Here is a 19,681-nt window from a genome sequence, read left to right on the forward strand (position 1 = left end):
AACACAGAATTTAGGTCACACACGGGCCCCAATACACAGGGGACATGAGGCGGGAGGAGCTAAACACACAAATAGGACACCTTCTACCAATATAGTCCTCCCTCTCTTTCTCTCTCGCTCTCTCTCCTCTAATCTACAGCTAACCACTTTTACATTAGCCTTCCTGGCCATCCGTTAGGGGATTTAACTGTGTTACATGGGCTTTTCCAAGATGGACATTTCTAAGCTGGTCTCTGGCGTGCGTTTCATCTCTGCAGGACCTCACCAAGTGGAAGAACCGTCGCAAGAGCGTCAAGTCTGATATTGTGAAGAAGAAAGAGGAGAGGGAGCAGATTGAGCAGACCACAGCGAGCAGCGGAGGAGGGAGCGGTGGTTTCCTGAGGTCCAACCGGAGGTAAGAGAGTGACACCTGAGGACAGGTAGACACCAGGGTCAATTTGTTCATTAGGGCACTCAATGAAAAAAAAATCTATGGAAAACAATGAGGGTTTCTTACTGGACATGTTGAGTTGATCCCTCCATGTCCAGGCAGTCCCTCCCTGTTTTTCCGTTTGGTGCCTTATGAACATGACAGTGGGGACAGGTAGATACCACACCTAGGTTGAATACATACAGGTCTGGACATTAAACAGTTACTTTTTTTAAATCGCTGTGATGCAGCAAAGTACATTGTTAATGTGACAAAACTGTCTGGCAAGGTGATGCCAATCACCACGTTGATTAGCAATCATCTAACAATAACCTATGTCATTAAAGGCGGCAGATAGCCTAGTGGTTAAGAGCCGACTATACTACTACTACTATAATATAATATGCCATTTAGCAGACGCTTTTATCCAAAGCGACTTACAGTCATGCGTGCATAATTTTTTTGGGTGTATGGGTGGTCCCGGGGATCGAACCCACTACCTTGCCGTTACAAGCGCCGTGCTCTACCAGCTGAGCTACAGAGGACCACAGGTGTTTATGAAATATGTCCTTGACGGTGCAGTTTTGGTTTGCCTGGTACAAGGGCAAACTCCAAGCCAAAATCAATGCACACCTTGAATACTTTCAAGGATTTTACATGTTTTTGACCCTGCTCTAGTATAGTACATATTAGGTTTACTATACTGAGGAAAGGGCACACACTACAAATGGCAAGGTGCAGATTGACTGAATGTAAGACTTAAAGAAGGAATCTAGCCCCACAATGATTGATAAAAGTACTGCTAGAGTAGACGCCCTCAAGGACAAATCCTGCCTGTGTTCTAGTTACTATGCTCTCTTTATTATTTTAACACACAGTTACCAAAGGACACATCCTTCCATTTTTACCAACAATTAGAAACATATAATGCTTTATTGGTTGTAGATGTTTTACTATGTTTTAAGTATTTTGTCATCAGAATTCTCATCAGTAGTTTTAGATGTGTGTTTTCACTCTCACTCAAAACTGTCCTCTTACTGTATATGTACTGATTGCACCAACAAACACCTGTCGATGACAATGCAGGCACAGATACAGGGCCATACAAAGTTTTGTTTTATTTTGCCCTGTGTCCCTTTCAACCTTCATCCACCTTTCCTCCATGTTTTTCCCATCCTCCCTTGCCTCCTCGCTTCCTCTCTCTCTCTCTCTCTCTCTCTCTCTCTCTCTCTCTCTCTCTCTCTCTCTCTCTCTCTCTCTCTCTCTCTCTCTCTCTCTCTCTCTCTCTCTCTCTCTCTCTCTCTCTCTCTCTCTCTCTCTCTCTCTCTCTCTCACACATTACACCTCGTAATCCCTTTCCCCTCTCTCTTTCACCTGTCTCCTCGCTCTCTTTCCTCTCTCCTTCACTGTCCTCCCTCTCTCCTCCATCCCTCTCTCTCCTCCATTCCCACAGCTCCATCGGCAGTCGTCTCAACTCCCTCGCCTCCCTGGACCAGGACGTGTTTGAAGACTCCATTCCGGTCCTCCGCACCCGTACCCTCCCACCCAGGAGCTACACCACCACTGTCCGCCCCAGTCCCACACCCCCCTCCGTGCCTCACCCGACAGAGGAGGACCCCGCCCCCACTGCCACCACGGCAACCGACAGGGCCGACTCGCCCCCCAGGGGTGACATGAGCAACAGTAGCGACAGTCCCTCCGGTTCCGGTAGCGACATCACCAACAACACTACCACCATCGGTCTTACCTCCAACTACAACCCCTATGTTCCAGCCCCGACCCCCTCGGAGAGAGCCCCAAGCCCGGCCTTGCGGTACACCAGCGCAGCCAAGACGGATGAGACCTCCAGCATCACCACCGTCACCACCCCCAGCTTCCTCCCCAAACTACCCGAGCCCAGGCACCAGGGCAAGGTGGCTGAAGAAGTGACCACCTCCACTGGTGGTGGTTCTCTGTACAAACTACAACCACATTACAACTCGGTGGCGATGGAGCCAAAGCCTATGCCTCCCAGTGTGTCTCGGGTTTCTGCCTCTCTCCCCAGGAGCTACATGAAGTCGGATAGCGCTCGACTCACCTCTGTCGTCACGCCACGGCCCTTCGGCAGCCAGTCCACCTGCGTCGCATCGCTGCCCCACACCTACACCGTGAGTACTGTAATATTACTACACCTTCCAGTTCTGTCTGTGTGTGTAGTTATTTGTTACATCAGGACTGCTCTCTGCAGAAATAGCTTTTTAGGACATCTAGACTAGAGGATTTGGGTGAGGTACTTCAATGGCTGTGTACTGGGTCATGTTCATTAGGACACGCAACGTAAAGCAAATGTTACAACAAAAAACGAAACTGCCAGTTTCTTATTAGAGTCCAGATAATCTCTCGACTGTTTCAGTCTGTTTTCCTCCATTTGGTGCATAATGAACAGGACCTAGGAAAGTTTTGTTCTCTGTTGCAGTGTGGTCTATTTCCAATGTAGTAGTTGCTCACACAAACTAGCCTGATCTGTTTACCTTAGGGGTGTAACAGTTCACCAAACACACGGTTCGGTACGTATAGTGATTTTGGGGTCAAGGTTCGGTTTTGGTACTGCCATTCACAATGATCAGCATTCACGATGTTCCTTGCATTGTCGGTTGTGACCGGATTGTTATGTTGGCCTCACAAGTATCCACTCTGCGTTTGTAACCATGTGGGAGGTGGTAATTTACCAGTTGTGAATTCGTAAATACCAGTTGGATGCATTGATGTTATTTGAACTCGTTGAGAAAAGCTGATTGAATAATGGCCAACAAGCTGTGTCAACCATAAACTAAAAGTACAGCTATCATGCTTGTAAACAAATTATAGAATAAAAAAAACACATTAACACTAGAACCGGTAAAGCAGTCATTTTGACTGCTCATGAATGTAAAAAAAAGTATTACTCTGCCATTTAAGTCATGCCCTCCTCCATCCTTGACTTTTCATTAATAAGTCTATATAACACACTGTTAGAATCTTAATATCACAAACAGAACTAGAGTTATAACCAGTTATAGAAGGGCATGTCATTTTTAAAAATGGTTTTCCCTGTTGCCCCTCCTTCTCCCGAAAGTAGGGCCTGCTCCGATCCTTCTCCCGACAGTGGAAGGTGCCATGCCCAGTTGATAATCACCGCGAGATTTGCTTCGAAACTGAACCTAAACTAATTTCACACATGAAACAACAGATTATTAAGTAAATTAAGTATGATGGGGGAGAATGGGTGAGTTGATGAGCAAGGGGAAGCAAACTATTATTTTGTTATTACCAATTGTGTATTTATATTTTCTAATTATAATCTCAAAATGGTATGTACCCTATATCAGTCCACCAAATCCAAGCAGTCTTATCAGTCTACTCTGGCCTACTTGGAGTACACAGTGAGAGCATGCGTAATTTATAATGGCAAGAAGACCAAGACGAATGGATGCACATGCTGTGTTAGTACTGCTACAACATCTGAATGAAAATGACTCCGATGGTGGGGAAGAAATTAATCATGATGACATCTCTGATTCTTCTTCTGATTCTGAGCCTACACCGCCGAGGCCTAAGAGCAAAAAAGCTAGAACGATGCGCAGGTGCCCGTGCCACCCCCATATGAAACATTGAGACAGGAGAGAGGAAGGAACGACAACTTTTAGATTGAAAAAGCCGGTGACAATACTACGGGACGATTATCAGCACAAAATGTAATCACTGAGAGAGCAGGCCCTACGTCTCAAGCAAAAAACATCAGCAACGCACTCACCAGCTTTCATTGTTTATGTGTCATGGACAGCACATCGGGGACTGTAGCTGAGGCGCAAATGGAGCAAATAGACACTGCCAGGGATCTGTCTGTTGATGAGCTGGAAGCGTTCATTTCAAACCTGAATGTCCTTGGAGCATTCGGTGGAAAGAGCATGTATATGTAGAGCTTTTGGTCAGACTTGTATTGGATACCTTTCTTTGGAGAAACCATGTCACGGGATCTCTTCAGAAAGATCATGCGTTACCTCTGTTTTGATGACAAGAAATGAAAGCGCTACGCCTGGAAACCAACAAATTCGTCATGGTATTCGATGTATAAATAATTGACTTATTTTATAGTTGTCATATCGACACTTATATTCATTATAATACCATTATTGCTTTCACTATCAAGCACACTTGGCGCTTATGATGTTTAGGCCACTGATGTCTTCACCGTGCGTCTTGGTGGTTGAAGTATTTTTTGTATTTTGTCGTTATAAAAATAAGCTGTTACCGTTTTTCCAACACGTATGGTTTCTGTTTCATAGTTGTAACAAAGGCACTCCACTAATTAAATGTATTGAACACTAGATTTCAATTTTTTTACTATAGCCTACAGTAACATAAACTACTGGAAATGATATTGCTATTTAAAAATAATAATAATAGTGTTCTAATGTTACCTAAGACCTTCATAAACACAATCAAATTATTATTTTTGCGATAGCATATATGAAATTTAATAATTACATTGTTAATAATGTGTTGTTGCATTTACCTGTCGAAAATGTTGTTATAGAGGCTGTTTCCTTAGTCAGTGCTCAGGATGATAGACGAGTTTCCCACTAGTAGTTACCAGTTTGAGGGCTGTTCAAGTGGATTTTTCCCAGTCCTATGTGTTAAATTCCCACTTCCCACTTGGTTACAAACGCACCATGACACTGCCTCCTTCAGTGCAAGATGCGCACTTGTGAATCTCTTAAAAGGGGCGTGTCTGTAGCATGGTACTCCGGGGTAATGTGATGGGCTGTCACTGTTAAAGATCCAATGCAGCCGTTTTTATCTCTATATCAAATCAGTTCTGGGTAACAATTAAGTACCTTACTTTGATTGTTTTAAATTAAAATGGTAAAAAATTAACAAAAATAGCTTCTTAGCAAAGGGCAATTTCTCAAGCAATTATTTTTCTAGGATTGTTTGGTCTGAGTGGGGAGGGGAAAACTGTAAACTAGCTGTTATTGGTCTATTAACTAATTGGTTTGGAACTCTTTCTTATTGGTCTTTTAATTAATTTATCACCTGTTGATGTCACCAGGCAGGCCAAAACTCCATCCCACCAAATCAGGCAATCTTTTCAAACATATCTTACACAAAAAGGTCATTAACATAATTTTCACAATTGCACAGTATTATTCCAATCGCATAGTGTGGAAATATATATACACAACACAGGAAAAACATGTTTTTGACTGCAATGGGCCTTTGAGTAAGCGTAACAGAAGGTGCATTGGCCAAATCATTGAAAACTTTTACTTTGGTTTGCTCATATAGAGCGGGTACTACCTGTTTGTTGAAATGGGTGCAAGGGGGTAGATCGTAAAGTGGCTTGAGCACTTTCACGAGGCGCATATCCCCGGCTATAAACCAAAGACTGTAACAAATGTACAAAATAGCCTAGCTATAGCTCTTGTAATTTCTTTGGCCCGGTAAATTTCTGTGCATTTCCGTCTTGCTCCGGTATACTGGGGTGATGTCAGTGTAGATGTGTCAACATATTTGCGGTGTTGGCAGCTCCATAGGCTATTCTCGTTGAGCGTGGGGACATACTGTCAACATTTCATCCACAACTCTGTCCATCGCCATTGTAATCTAATGCGCCTCACAAAAGGACAGTTTAAAATACACCAATTAAGATTACAATTTTGATTACAATGTGCACATAGGCTCTAGTTGTTTAAACGGAATAGCCTGAAATGTATTTTCAGCTCAGATTTACTAAAGAGGTGCATAGGCCTACAAAGCAGCGTAGGCATAGCCTATAGGCTTAGTATTTTATTTTGTAAATATATATTTTAAATCCCCTAGAGTCGATTGGCGTCAACTAAATTAACATAATAAAAAATCCCCATAAAAATCTGTCAGTTTAAGCTAGAGATATCTGTGTTTTTGCATTGGATGCGTCTCGATCCACCGCATCCGCCAATGTCGCACTTCCGCATTTGCGGTGAAAGGTGGCAGAGCTAGAGCGGTGTTTGTCAGACCATGAGATATCCCCAAAATCGGTCTCATCGCAAAAACGGCTGTAGCGTTTGGCCTACATAACTATTATGACCACTCTATGGAAATGGGAGACTCTCACAAACACGGTGGCATTTTCCTCCCCCAAAAGTGTCACGGGACTCGTCTGAAGGTAACGAGGTATACTGTTTCTCAAACTAGACACTCTAATGTATTTGTCCTCTTGCTCAGTTGTGCACCGGGGCCTCCCACTCCTCTTTCTATTCTGGTTAGAGCCAGTTTGCGCTGTTCTGTGACGGGAGTAGAACACAGCGTTGTACAAGATCTTCAGTATCTTGGAAAGTTCTCGCATGGAATACCCTTCATTTCTCAGAACAAGAATAGACTGACGAGTTTCAGAAAAAAGTTCTTTGTTTCTGGCCATTTTGAGCCTGTAATCGAACCCACAATTGCTGATGCTCCAGATACTCAACTAGTCTCAAGAAGGCCAGTTTTATTGCTTCTTTAATCAGCACAACAGTTTTCAGCTGTGCTAACATAATTACAAAATGATTTTCTAATGATCAATTAGCCCTTTAAAATGATAAACTTGGATTAGCAAACACAACGTGCCATTGGAAAACAGGACTGATGGTTGCTGATAATGGGCATATGTACACCTATGTAGATATTCCATAAAAAATCAGCCGTTTCCAGCTACAATAGCCAATTACAACATTAACAATGTCTACATTAACAATTTTTCTGTCCTTCTTAATACGTTTGAGCCAATCAGTTGTGTTGTGACAAGGTAGGGATGGTATACAGAAGATAGCCCTATTTGGTAAAAGATCAAGACCATATTATGGCAAGAACAGCTCAAATAAGCAAAGAGAAACGCCAGTCCATCATTACTTTAAGACATGAGGGTCAGTCAATCCGAAAATAGTACAGTCGCAAAAACCATCAAGCGCTATGATGAAACTGGCTCTCATGAGGCCCGCCACAGGAAAGGAAGACCCAGAGTTACCTCTGCTGCAGAGGATAAGTTCATTAGAGTTAACAGCCTCAGAAATTGCAGCCCAAATAAATGCTTCACATAGTTCAAGTAACAGACACATCTGAACATCAACTGTTCAGAGCAGACTGCGTGAATCACGCCTTCATGGTCGAATTGCTGCAAAGAAACCACTACTAAAGGACACCAATAAGAAGAAGAGACTTGCTTGGGCCAAGAAACATGAGCAATGGACATTAGACCGGTGGAAATCTGTCCTTTGGTCTGATGAGTCCAAATTTGAGATTTTTGGTTCCAACCGTCATGTTTTTGTGAGACGCAGAGTAGGTGAACGGATGATATCCGCATGTGTGGTTTCCACCGTGAAGCATGGAGGAGGAGGTGTGATGGTGTGAAGGTGCTTTGCTGGTGACACTGTCTGTGATTTATTTAGAATTCAAGGCACACTTAACCAGCATGGCTACCACAGCATTCTGCAGTGATACGCCATCTGGTTTGCGGGTAGTGGTACTATCATTTGTTTTTCAACAAGACAATGACCCAACACACCTCCAGGCTGTGTAAGGGCTATTTTACCAAAAAGGAGAGTGATGGAGTGCTGCATCAGATGACCTGGCCTCCAAAATCACCCGACCTCAACCCAATTGAGATGGTTTGGGATGAGTTGGACCGCAGAGTGAAGGAAAAGCAGCCAACAAGTGCCTAGCATATGTGGGAACTCATTCAAGACTGTTGGAAATGCATTCCAGGTGAAGCTGGTTGAGAGAATGCCAAGAGTATGCAAAGCTGTCATCAAGACAAAGGGTGGCTACTTTGAAGAATCTCAAATATAAAATATATTTTGATTTGTTTAACACTTTTTTGGTTACTACATGATTCCATATGTGTTATTTCAAAGTGTTGATGTCTTCACTATTATTCTACAATGTAGAAAATACTAAAAATAAAGAAAAACCCTTGAAAGAGTAGGTGTGTCCAAACTTTTGACTGGTACTATATACAGTATATATATATATATATATATATATATATATATATATATATATATAGGATATATATATATATATATATATATATATATATATATATATATATATATATCACATTCCCAGTGGGTCAGAAGTTTACATACACTCAATTAGTATTTGGTAGCATTGCCTTTAAATTGTTTAACTTGGGTGAAACGTTTTGGGTAGCCTTCCACAATCTTCCCACAATAAGTTGGGTGAATTTTGGCCCATTCCTCCTGACAGAGCTGGTGTAACTGAGTCAGGTTTGTAGGCCTCCTTGATCACACACGCTTTTTCAGCTCTGCCCACACATTTTCTATAGGATTGATGTGAGGGCTTTGTGATGGCTACTCCAATACCTTGACTTTGTTGTCCTTAAGCCATTTTGCCACAACTTTGAAAGTATGCTTGGGGTCATTGTCCATTTGGAAGACCCATTTGCGACCAAACTTTAACGTCCTGACTGATGTCTTGAGATGTTGCTTTAATATATCCACATAATTTTAATTTCTCATAATGCCATCTATTTTGTGAAGTGCACCAGTCCCTCATGCAGCAAAGCACCCCCACAGCATGATGCTGCCACCCCCCATGCTTCATGGTTGGGATGGTGTTCTTCGGCTTGCAAGCTTTCCCCTTTTTCCTCCAAACATAACGATGGTCATTATGGCCAAACAGTTCTATTTTTGTTCCATCAGACCAGAGGACATTTCTCCAAAAAGTAAGATCTTTGTCCCCATTAGCAGTTGCAAACCGTAGTCTGACTATTTTATGGCAGTTTTGGAGCAGTGGCTTCTTCCTTGCTGAGTGGCCTTTCAGGTAATGTCGATATAGGACTCGTTTTACTGTGGATATAGATACTTTTGTACCTGTTTGCTTGCAAGCCGAAGAACACCATCCCAACTGTGATGACAGCATCATGCTTTGGGGGTGCTTTGCTGCAGGAGGGACTGGTGCACTTCACAAAATAGATGGCATCATGAGGAAGGAATATTATGTGGATATATTGAAGCAACATCAAGACATCAGTCAGGACGTTAAAGCTTGGTCGCAAATGGGTCTTCCAAATGGACAATGACCCCAAGCATACTTCCAAATTGTGGCAAAATGGCTTAAGGACAACAACATCAAGGTATTGGAGTGGCCATCACAAAGCCCTGACCTCAATCCTATAGAAAATGTGTGGGCAGAACTGAAAAAGTGTGTGCGAGCAAGGGGGCCTACAAACTTGACTCAGTTACACCAGCTCTGTCAGGAGGAATGGGCCAAAATTCACCCAACTTATTATGGGAAACTTGTGGAAGGCTACCCAAAATGTTTGACCCTAGTTAAACAATTTAAAGGCAATGCTACCAAATACTAATTGAGTGTATGTAAACTTCTGACTCACTGGGAATGTGATGAAATAAATAAAAGCTGAAATAAATAATTCTCTCTACTATTATTCTGACATTTCACATTCTTAAAATAAAGTGGTGATCCTAACTGACCTAAGACAGGGGATTTTTACTAGGATTAAATGTCAGGAATTGTGAAAACTGAGTTTAAATGTATTTGGCTAAGGTGTATTTGGCTAGGACTTCAACTGTACATCCTTTACAGACCGTATACATGCAACATATAGTAACAAAGTACATTAACCCTGTACAGTGCCTTCATACCCCTGGACTTATTCCACATTTTGTTTTTACAGACGGAATTCAAAATTGATTAAAAAAAAATTATAATTCGGCCATCTACACATAATATCCCATTATGACAAAGTGAAAACATGTTATTAGAAATGTTTGCTAATTCATTGAAAATTAAATACAGATATATAATTTACATAAGTATTCACACACCTGAGTCAATTACATGTTAGAATCACCATTGGCAGTGATTAGAGCTGTTAGTCTTTCTGGGTAAGTCTTTAAGAGCTTTGCAAACCTGGATTGTACAATATTTGCGCATTATTACAAAGAATAGTATTAGTGCTCTGTCAAGTTGGTTGTTGATCATTGCTAGACAAGTCTTGCCATAGATTTGTCAAGCCGATTTTAAGTCAAAACTGTAACTAGGCCACTCAGGAACATTAAACGTCGTCTTGGTAAGTAACTCCAGTGTATAATTGGCCTTGTGTTTTAGGTTATTGACCTGCTGAAAGGTGACTTTGTCTCCCAGTGTCTGTTGGAAAGCAGACTGATCCAGGCTTTCCTCTAGGATTTTGCCTGTGCTTAGCTCTATTCCTTTTTAACCTAAAAAACTGTGACAAGCATACCCATAACATGATGCAGGCACCACCATGCTTGAAAACATGGTACGTTGTGTTGGATTTGCCCAAACATAACGTTTTTTATGCAGTTTTACTTTAGGATGCATGTTTTGGAATATTTGTATTCTGTACATGCTTCCTTCTTTTCACTCTGTCATTTAGGTTAGTATTGTGGAGTAACTACAATGTTGTTGATCCATCCTCAGTTTTCTCCTATCACAGCCATTAAACTCTGTAACTGTCAGTCACCAATGGCCTCATGGTGAAATCCTTGAGTGTTTTGATTTCTCTCCGGCAACTAAGTTAAGAAGGATGCCTGTCTCTTTGTAGTGACTGGGTGTATTGGTGCACCATCCAAAGTGTAATTAGTAACTTCACTGTGCTTAAAGGGATAATCAAAGTCAGCTTTTTTTTATTTTTACCCATCAACCAATTTGTGCCCTTCTTTGCGAGGCACTGGAAAATCTCCTTGGTGTTTGTGGTTGAATCTATGTTTATAATTAACTTCTCAACTGAGCGACCTTACAGGTAATTGTATGTGTGGGGTACAGAGATGAAGTAGTCATTCAAAAACCATGTTAAACACTATTATTGCACACAGAGCGAGTCCATGCAACTTATTATGTGACTTCTTAAGCAACGTTTTACTCCTGAATTTACAGTATTTAGGCTTGCCATAACACATGCTTATTGACTCAAGACATTTTGAATTAATTTGTATAAAATTCTAAAAACTTAATTCCCCTTTGACATTATGGGGTATTGTAGGCCAGTGACACAAAATCTCAATTTAATCCATTTAAAATGAAGGCTGTAACACAACAAAATGTGGGAAAAGGGGTGTGAATACTTTCTGAAGGCACTGTAAATATAGGCTCCTTTTTAACCATATAGACTCCTCAGAAACGTGTGAACAGCGAGATGGATATCACCAAGAAGTCGTCGGCCCCAAGCCGCTATAGCCAGGTCATGACCTCCGAGGACGAGGCACGTTCCAACTCTGCCAACAGCAGTGGAGAAGAGGAGGAGGAAAAAGAGAAGAGGGAGAGGGGAAGGGGAGTGAACCCCACACTGGCCCCTACCCTGGCCCACTCTCCTGTCCCTCCTCAGGCCAGGAGTCCTTTCGCTGCCCTCCAACCCCCGAAAGTGGCCTCCCCAGCCCCGGTCAGTCCTGTACCTGCAAAGGACACAAACCAGGTAGGCTTAGATTTTCGTAATTAGTAAGCCCCCCCCTCCCCCCAAAAAACGCTTTCAGTGTAAATGACTAAAACCAAATATAACGTATGTATTAAAGATTATGGACCTATATATATTTTTTAATATTATTATCTTTGAGAACTACCAATCACCAAAATAAAAGCTAAACAGTCAGGGGAATTGAAAATTCCCAAAACAATTAATTTAACAGTGTTGATTCTTTTATTAAGTTTGAGCAAAATAACAAAATGCAGGATTTGCAGGAAATTATCTTTAAAACTGCTAAATGTTCTCTCAGCTACATGGCAGAATATGTAGAATCCCTGGAAATTGGCTTAAAGTTAATTTTTTCAACACCAAAATGTTCAAACTAATTCAGCCGCGCCGACCGCGCCCATTGCCACGCCACATGTGACACCCCTAGCCAGAAAAAAACCTGATTAGGCAGATAAGTATTTTTCAGCGCAAACTTACAGTATTCCAGAGCTGAAGCCAAAATTAACACAAAGTAATAAGGGCATCACAAGAAAACCAATTTGTTCAAGAAAAGTTAGCATGTATGTAACAGTCGCAGTGCTGGAGTGAATGAGTGAGAGTGAGTGACTACGATTTACACTGGATACTGCGTGCATACTGTACTATGTACTATGTAGTAGTGATGGGGGAAAAAAATAGATAGTTACATATCGGGATATTATTTTTGACTATATATCATATCGTTTTGGCAATATCTTGAGGTCCCAGCCCTTCTATGCAGCTAGTGCTAGATACAGTAGGAGATACAGTAGTAGTGATGCTTGCCATTGTCAGACTGCAATTAATAATTCATAGTGAAGAACAAATGTTATCCTTTCCCTGGCTTCGAACAATGCCTAACATTCTTAATGAGTGTTTGTTTGTGTGTGTATGTGTATGTGTGTAGGGGAGCTACGCTGACATGCGGATCAGTCTGAACCAGAAGCCAAACAGCAGTCGAGACTTTGGCTTCCAGACAGAGTGGGACTCCACTGGAGCTCACGTCACCTCCATCCAACCAGGTTAACACACACACACACACACACACACACACACACACACACACATACACACACAAACATTTAGCACAAACACACACATTTAGCATGGTAAACACAAAGTAACAACTCCCACATGAAAAAATACTATAGTGTACTATGGTCTAAATACTGTAGTATTATTATATTTAAATACTATAGTATTTACTGTAGTGTTTTTGCGGACATGACTGTAGTATTCACTATAGTGTTTTGCAGACATGGCCGTAGTATTTTGTAGTAACACCTGCCGGCTAGGGTTAGCTAAAATGGCAGACCAGACTACGCCAGTTACTGTTTAATGAGGGGAACACCTCAACCAGAACATAAGACACAGGTTCATGACAGACCACCTATTGAATTGGGTCAACAGTTCTGAGCAATGCAACAGACCAGACAACACCTTAGCAAACATATACATTTTTTATTACGATTGTAACATTAGACAGGTTATAGGTCCATTAAAGGAAAACCGTACAGAGGCAAATATAAAGAACAAGCAAAGTTTAAAAAAGCTTAAAGGATTAGGTTTGCTTGTTTGACAGATAAATGACACGCATTAACAAGAGTACACCAAAATTACATCTTAGATAATTTACTTACACTAGATAGCTTTCTGAAATACAATAGTCCTTTCAGAGATTCAGCTGACCAAGTTCACAAGATGACCAATAACAGTGACAAACAATACTGTACTTCTGATGGTAGAAAATAAAGAACAGTTAACCACTGCATTTGCATAAACAATATATATTTTTGAAATACAAATTACTTTACTTAAAGACAGTCATCTTATTGGCGGGCGCTGCCAATAAACTGCCTGGACCTGAAACCAGCAAAGCCTCTCCATATGATTCTGAATGTTACAGTTGAAGTCGGAAGTTTACATACACCTTAGCCAAATACATTTAAACTCAGTTTTTCACAATTCCTGACATTTAATCCTAGTAAAAAGTCCCTGTCTTAGGTCAGTTAGGATCACCACTTTATTTCAAGAATGTGAAATGTCAGAATAATAGTAGAGAGAATGATTTTTTTCAGCTTTTATTTCTTTCAATACATTCCCAGTGGATCAGAAGTTTACATACACTCAATTAGTATTTGGTAGCATTGCCTTTAAATTGTTTAACTTGGTCAAACGTTTCGGGTAGCCTTCCACAAACTTCCCACAATAAGTTGGGTGAATTTTGGCCCATTCCTCCTGACAGGAAGACCCATTTGCGACCAAGCTTTAACTTCCTGACTGATGTTTTGAAATGTTGCTTCAATATATCCACATAATTTTCCTTCCTCATGATGCCATCTATTTTGTGAAGTGCACCAGTCCCTCCTGCAGCAAAGCACCCACACAGCATGATGCTGCCACCCCGTGATTCATGGTTGGGATGGTGTTTTTCGGCTTGCAAGTGTCCCCCTTTTTCCTCCAAACATAACAATGGTCATTCTGGCCAAACAGTTCTATTTTTGTTTCATCAGACCAGAGGACATTTCTCCAAACAGTACAATCTTTGTCCCCAAGTGCAGTTGCAAACCATAGTCTGGCTATTTTATGGCGGTTTTGGAGCAGTGGCTTCTTCCTTGCTGAGTGGCCTTTCAGGTTAGGTCGATATAGGACTCGTTTTACTGTGGATATATATACTTTTGTACCTGTTTCCTCCAGCTTCTTCACAAGGTCCTTTGCTGTTGTTCTGGGATTTAATTGCACTTTTCGCACCAAATTACGTTAATCTCTAGGAGACATAACGTGTCTCCTTCCTGAGCAGTATGACGGCTGCATGGTCCCATGGTGTTTATACTTGCGTACTATTGTTGGTACAGATGAACGTGGTGCCTTCAGGCGTTTGGGAATTGCTCCCAATGATGAACCAGACTTGTGGAGGGCTACAATATTTTTTTTGAGCGCTTGGCTGATTTCTTTTGATTTTCCCATGAGGTCAAGCAAAGAGGCACTGAGTTTGAAGGTAGGCCTTGAAATACATCCACAGGTACATCTCCAATTGACTCACATTATGTCAATTAGCCTATCAGAAGCTTCTAAAGCCATGACATCATTTTCTGGAATTTACCAAGCTGTTTAAAGGCACAGTCAACTTAGTGTATGTAAACTTCTGACCCGCTGGAATTGTGATACAGTGAATTATAAGTGAAATAATCTGTCTGTAAACAATTGTTGGAAAAATTACTTGTGTCATGCACAAAGTAGATAACCGACATGCCAAAACTATAGTTTGTTAACAAGACATTTGTGGATTGGTTGGAAAACGAGTTTTAATGACTCTAACCTAAGTGTATGTAAACTTCCGACTTCAACTGTATATGTTCAGTTTTACCATCAGTGAGTTTATTCATGTGTGACAATATTCAAGATGTTCATTATGTAAAGTCACTGCAATAATGTTATTTTGTTTTCAGTGGGCTTGTTTGGAGAGGCTTTTCTGGTTTGAAGTCACTCTAACGGGCCTAGAACCTGTCTAATGTATAGATGTTACATTTGTAATACACATTTTATATTTTTGTTAAGGTGTTTTCTGGTCCGTTGCATTGCTCAGAACTGTTGACCCAACTCAATAGGTTGCCTGTCACGAACCTGTGTGTCTTATGTTCTGGTTGAAGTGTTCCCCTCATTAAACAATAACTGGTGTAGTCTGGTAGTTGTGCCATTTTAGTTATCCTAGTCGGCACTACATGAAAGTCCGTAAAGTCCAAAAACACTACAGTGAATACTATAGTCATGTGCCCAAAAACACTACAGCGAATACTACAGTAAAGTCCGCAAAAACACTACAGTGAATACTATAGTATACTACAGTCATGTCCCCAAAAACACTACAGTGAATATCTCAATTACCTCGACTAACCGGTGCCCCCACACATTGACTTTGTACCGGTACCCCCTATATATAGCCTCCCTACTTTTATTTTACTGCTGCTATTAATTTTTTATTTTTTACTTAACACTTCTTTTTATTTTCTTAAAAACTGCATTGTTGTTTAAGGGCTTGTAAGTAAGCATTTCACTGTAATGTCTACACCACATGTTGCAAATAAAAATGGATTTTATTTTATTTATAGTATACTACAGTCAATACTATAATATACTACAGTCATGTCTGCCAAATCACTACAGTGAATACTACAGTAAAGTCTGCAAAAACATTACAATGAATACTATAGTATATAAATATAGTAATACTACAGTATTTAGAGCATAGTATACTATAGTATTTTTTTCATCTGGGTTAGCTGTAAATGTCTGACATGTTTGAACTAGGACCACAATATAAATACATTTTAAACTTTTTTTTGTGTTATTCTCAACAAATATATAAGGAGATTGTATCCACATTTGTGGTTGTATTGCATTTTTAAATAGTCAAATCAAATCAATCAATCAAGGGATACATACTGTGTGTAGTATAGTATTCTACAGTATACTACACAATTCTATAGTAAGCACTACATGATCGAGGGGGAACCTCAGAGGAAATCCCTGGCATGAGCTCCCCAAGTGTGACCGGTGTAGATTGCCTCTGTGTTGTTTTTTGATCAGCTAACATATGACCAAAGGATCAGGGTTGGTGTGGATCTTTAATTCTCTGATAATGACAGGGAAACGTCCTTAAACAAATGCTGCAATTCCCTTATACACCAAACTCCTGTCATCCACATGGGTACAGTAGACAGGGAATATAACAATAATCTAGTTTCACATAACAGTACAATATAAGGTAAATGCGATGTACATTTTTGAAATAGAAATGTACAGTATAGCTTATGGACCTAGGCTAGTCAACTTTCTCAATGACAGCCAGGCGTCATTGACGTGACGTTTTAATACATAGGATTGATTATAATTTTCATGTGACAATTTTTCAGTAACCTACCTCTTTCACATGAGTACAGTAGACAGGGATGAGGTAAGGGGGGCAGGGGATCTTTATGAGGGGGAATGGAGAAGGAAGTGTGCGACATTAAAAAGGGCTCTTACAACAACAAAAGGAATGTACAGTAATATCAGGCAAGGAACTATTCAGATTTTGTGTAATTATACACAACATGAAATTCAACACTTGTTACACAAGCACAGTATGTTCAAATCAAACCAGCATTGACACAGCTAGCAGCTAGCAGTAAAGCTAGCTAGCAGTCAAATCTATCAAAAAATTATAAAATAAGCACTACGTGATCGAGGGATACTACAGTGTGTAGTATAGTATTCTAGACAGTATACTACAACATTCTAAAGTATACTACAAAATATTATAGTAAGCACTACACAATCGAGGGATACTACATTGTGTAGTATAGAATTCTCCAGTATACTACAAAATTCTATAGTAAGCACTATATAGTAAGTACCATATAGTAAGCAATCCAAGACAAGCATGTGAATGGCTTAATGAAATGATGGGAAGAGAGAGGAAAAGAGAGAACAAGAAAATTGAAACAGCTTTTAATACAATGCAAATACACACACTGCTGAAATGACTACTGGACCTGAATGTCAACGGAGGCCTCACAGGTTGGATCAAGGACTTTTTAACTAACTGCCCATGGGTCCTCATGAATAGGGCCCTCTCTGATGAACTGGCCCTGAACACAGGGGTGTGTCCTTTTCACCGTTGTTGTTTTCTATCTACATTAACGAGATGAAGATCCAAGAAAACAATGTGAGCCTTTTCAAGTATGCCGATGACATGATAAAAAAAAAAAAGATGCTATATAAGATGGGGACAGCTATTTTAAACAGGCCAACAACCTTCAAGAATGGTGCCGGTCAAGTGCCCTCCACATCAATGTGGACAAGACAAAGGAGCTGATCATCAATGGCAACAACCTGCCAATGTCCCAACGACTCTCTGAACGACCAACCAGTGGAGGTGGTTGAGTGTTTCAAATACCTAGGGACACAAATTGATGACAAGCTGAGCTTTACCAAGAATGCAGACTGTATACAGTGGGGAAAAAAAGTATTTAGTCAGCCACCAATTGTGCAAGTTCTCCCACTTAAAAAGATGAGAGAGGCCTGTAATTTTCATCATAGGTACACGTCAACTATGACAGACAAATTGAGAAAAGAAAATCCAGAAAATCACATTGTAGGATTTTTTATGAATTTATTTGCAAATTATGGTGGAAAATAAGTATTTGGTCACCTACAAACAAGCAACATTTCTGGCTCTCACAGACCAGTAACTTCTTCTTTAAGAGGCTCCTCTGTCCTCCACTCGTTACCTGTATTAATGGCACCTGTTTGAACTTGTTATCAGTATAAAAGACACCTGTCCACAACCTCAAACAGTCACACTCCAAACTCCATTATGGCCAAGACCAAAGAGCTGTCAAAGGACACCAGAAAAAAAATTGTAGACCTGCACCAGGCTGGGAAGACTGAATCTGCAATAGGTAAGCAGCTTGGTTTGAAGAAATCAACTGTGGGAGCAATTATTAGGAAATGGAAGACATACAAGACCACTGATAATCTCCCTCGATCTGGGGCTCCACGCAAGATCTCACCCCGTGGGGTCAAAATGATCACAAGAACAGTGAGCAAAAATCCCAGAACCACACGGGGGGACCTAGTGAATGACCTGCAGAGAGCTGGGACCAAAGTAACAAAGCCTACCATCAGTAACACACTACGCCGCCAGGGACTCAAATCCTGCAGTCCTAGACGTGTCCCCCTGCTTAAGCCAGTACATGTCCAGGCCCGTCTGAAGTTTGCTAGAGTGCATCCAGAAGAGGATTGGGAGAAAGTCACATGGTCAGATGAAACCAAAATATAACTTTTTGGTAAAAACTCAACTTGTCGTGTTTGGAGGACAAAGAATGCTGAGTTGCATCCAAAGAACACCATACCTACTGTGAAGCATGGGAGTGAAAACATCATACTTTGGGGCTGTTTTTCTGCAAAGGGACCAGGACGACTGATCCGTGTAAAGGAAAAATGAATGGGGCCATGTATCGTGAGATTTTGAGTGAAAACCTCCTTCCATCAGCAAGGGCATTGAAGATGAAACGTGGCTGGGTCTTTCAGCATGACAATGATCCCAAACACACCGCCCGGGCAACGAAGGAGTGGCTTCGTAAGAAGCATTTCAAGGTCCTGGAGTCTCCAGATCTCAACCCCATAGAAAATCTTTGGAGGGAGTTGAAAGTCTGTGTTGCCCAGCGACAGCCCCAAAACATCACTGCTCTAGAGGAGATCTGCATGGAGGAATGGGCCAAAATACCAGCAACAGTGTGTGAAAACCTTGTGAAGACTTACAGAAAACGTTTGACCTGTGTCATTGCCAACAAAGGGTATATAACAAAGTATTGAGAAACTTTTGATATTGACCAAATACTTATTTTCCACCATAATTTGCAAATAATTCATTAAAAATCCTACAATGTGATTTTCTGGATTTTTTTTTCTCATTTTGTCTGTCATAGTTGACGTGTACCTATGATGAAAATTACAGGCCTCTCTCATCTTTTTAAGTGGGAGAACTTGCACAATTGGTGGCTGACTAAATACTTTTTTTCCCCACTGTATATATATAAAAAAAGCAAGCCAGCGCCTGTTTTTAATCAGAAAATTGAAGGGTTTGAGGTCAGCCAGGATGTTCTGGAGAGGGTGTACAGCAGTCTGGTAGAGAGCATCCTCACGTTCAATATGACAGTCTGGTATGGCAATCTGAGCGTGAAAAGCTAAAGTAAACTGAGCAGAATAGTAAACACAGCCAACAAAGTAATTGGTCGACCACAGGCACAGTTGAGCAGTCT

At 40.8% G+C, this 19,681-nt stretch overlaps 1 protein-coding gene across 3 annotated transcripts in view; it reads left to right on the forward strand.

Moving 5' to 3' along the window:
* The window catches only part of LOC121546621 (LIM domain only protein 7), a 109,096-nt gene that overhangs the window by 63,922 nt on the left and 25,493 nt on the right, over positions 1 to 19,681 (forward strand). For all 3 annotated transcript variants that reach the window (XM_045212897.1, XM_045212898.1, XM_045212899.1), the window contains exons 5-8: positions 258 to 394; positions 1,863 to 2,556; positions 11,559 to 11,861; positions 12,784 to 12,898. In XM_045212897.1, the coding sequence (XP_045068832.1) occupies positions 258 to 394; positions 1,863 to 2,556; positions 11,559 to 11,861; positions 12,784 to 12,898 (1,249 nt within the window). The remainder of the gene's footprint in view (positions 1 to 257; positions 395 to 1,862; positions 2,557 to 11,558; positions 11,862 to 12,783; positions 12,899 to 19,681) is intronic.

Source organism: Coregonus clupeaformis, unplaced genomic scaffold (assembly GCF_020615455.1).
Source record: "Coregonus clupeaformis isolate EN_2021a unplaced genomic scaffold, ASM2061545v1 scaf0061, whole genome shotgun sequence".
In the NCBI taxonomy this organism is placed as follows: Eukaryota; Metazoa; Chordata; class Actinopteri; order Salmoniformes; family Salmonidae; genus Coregonus; species Coregonus clupeaformis.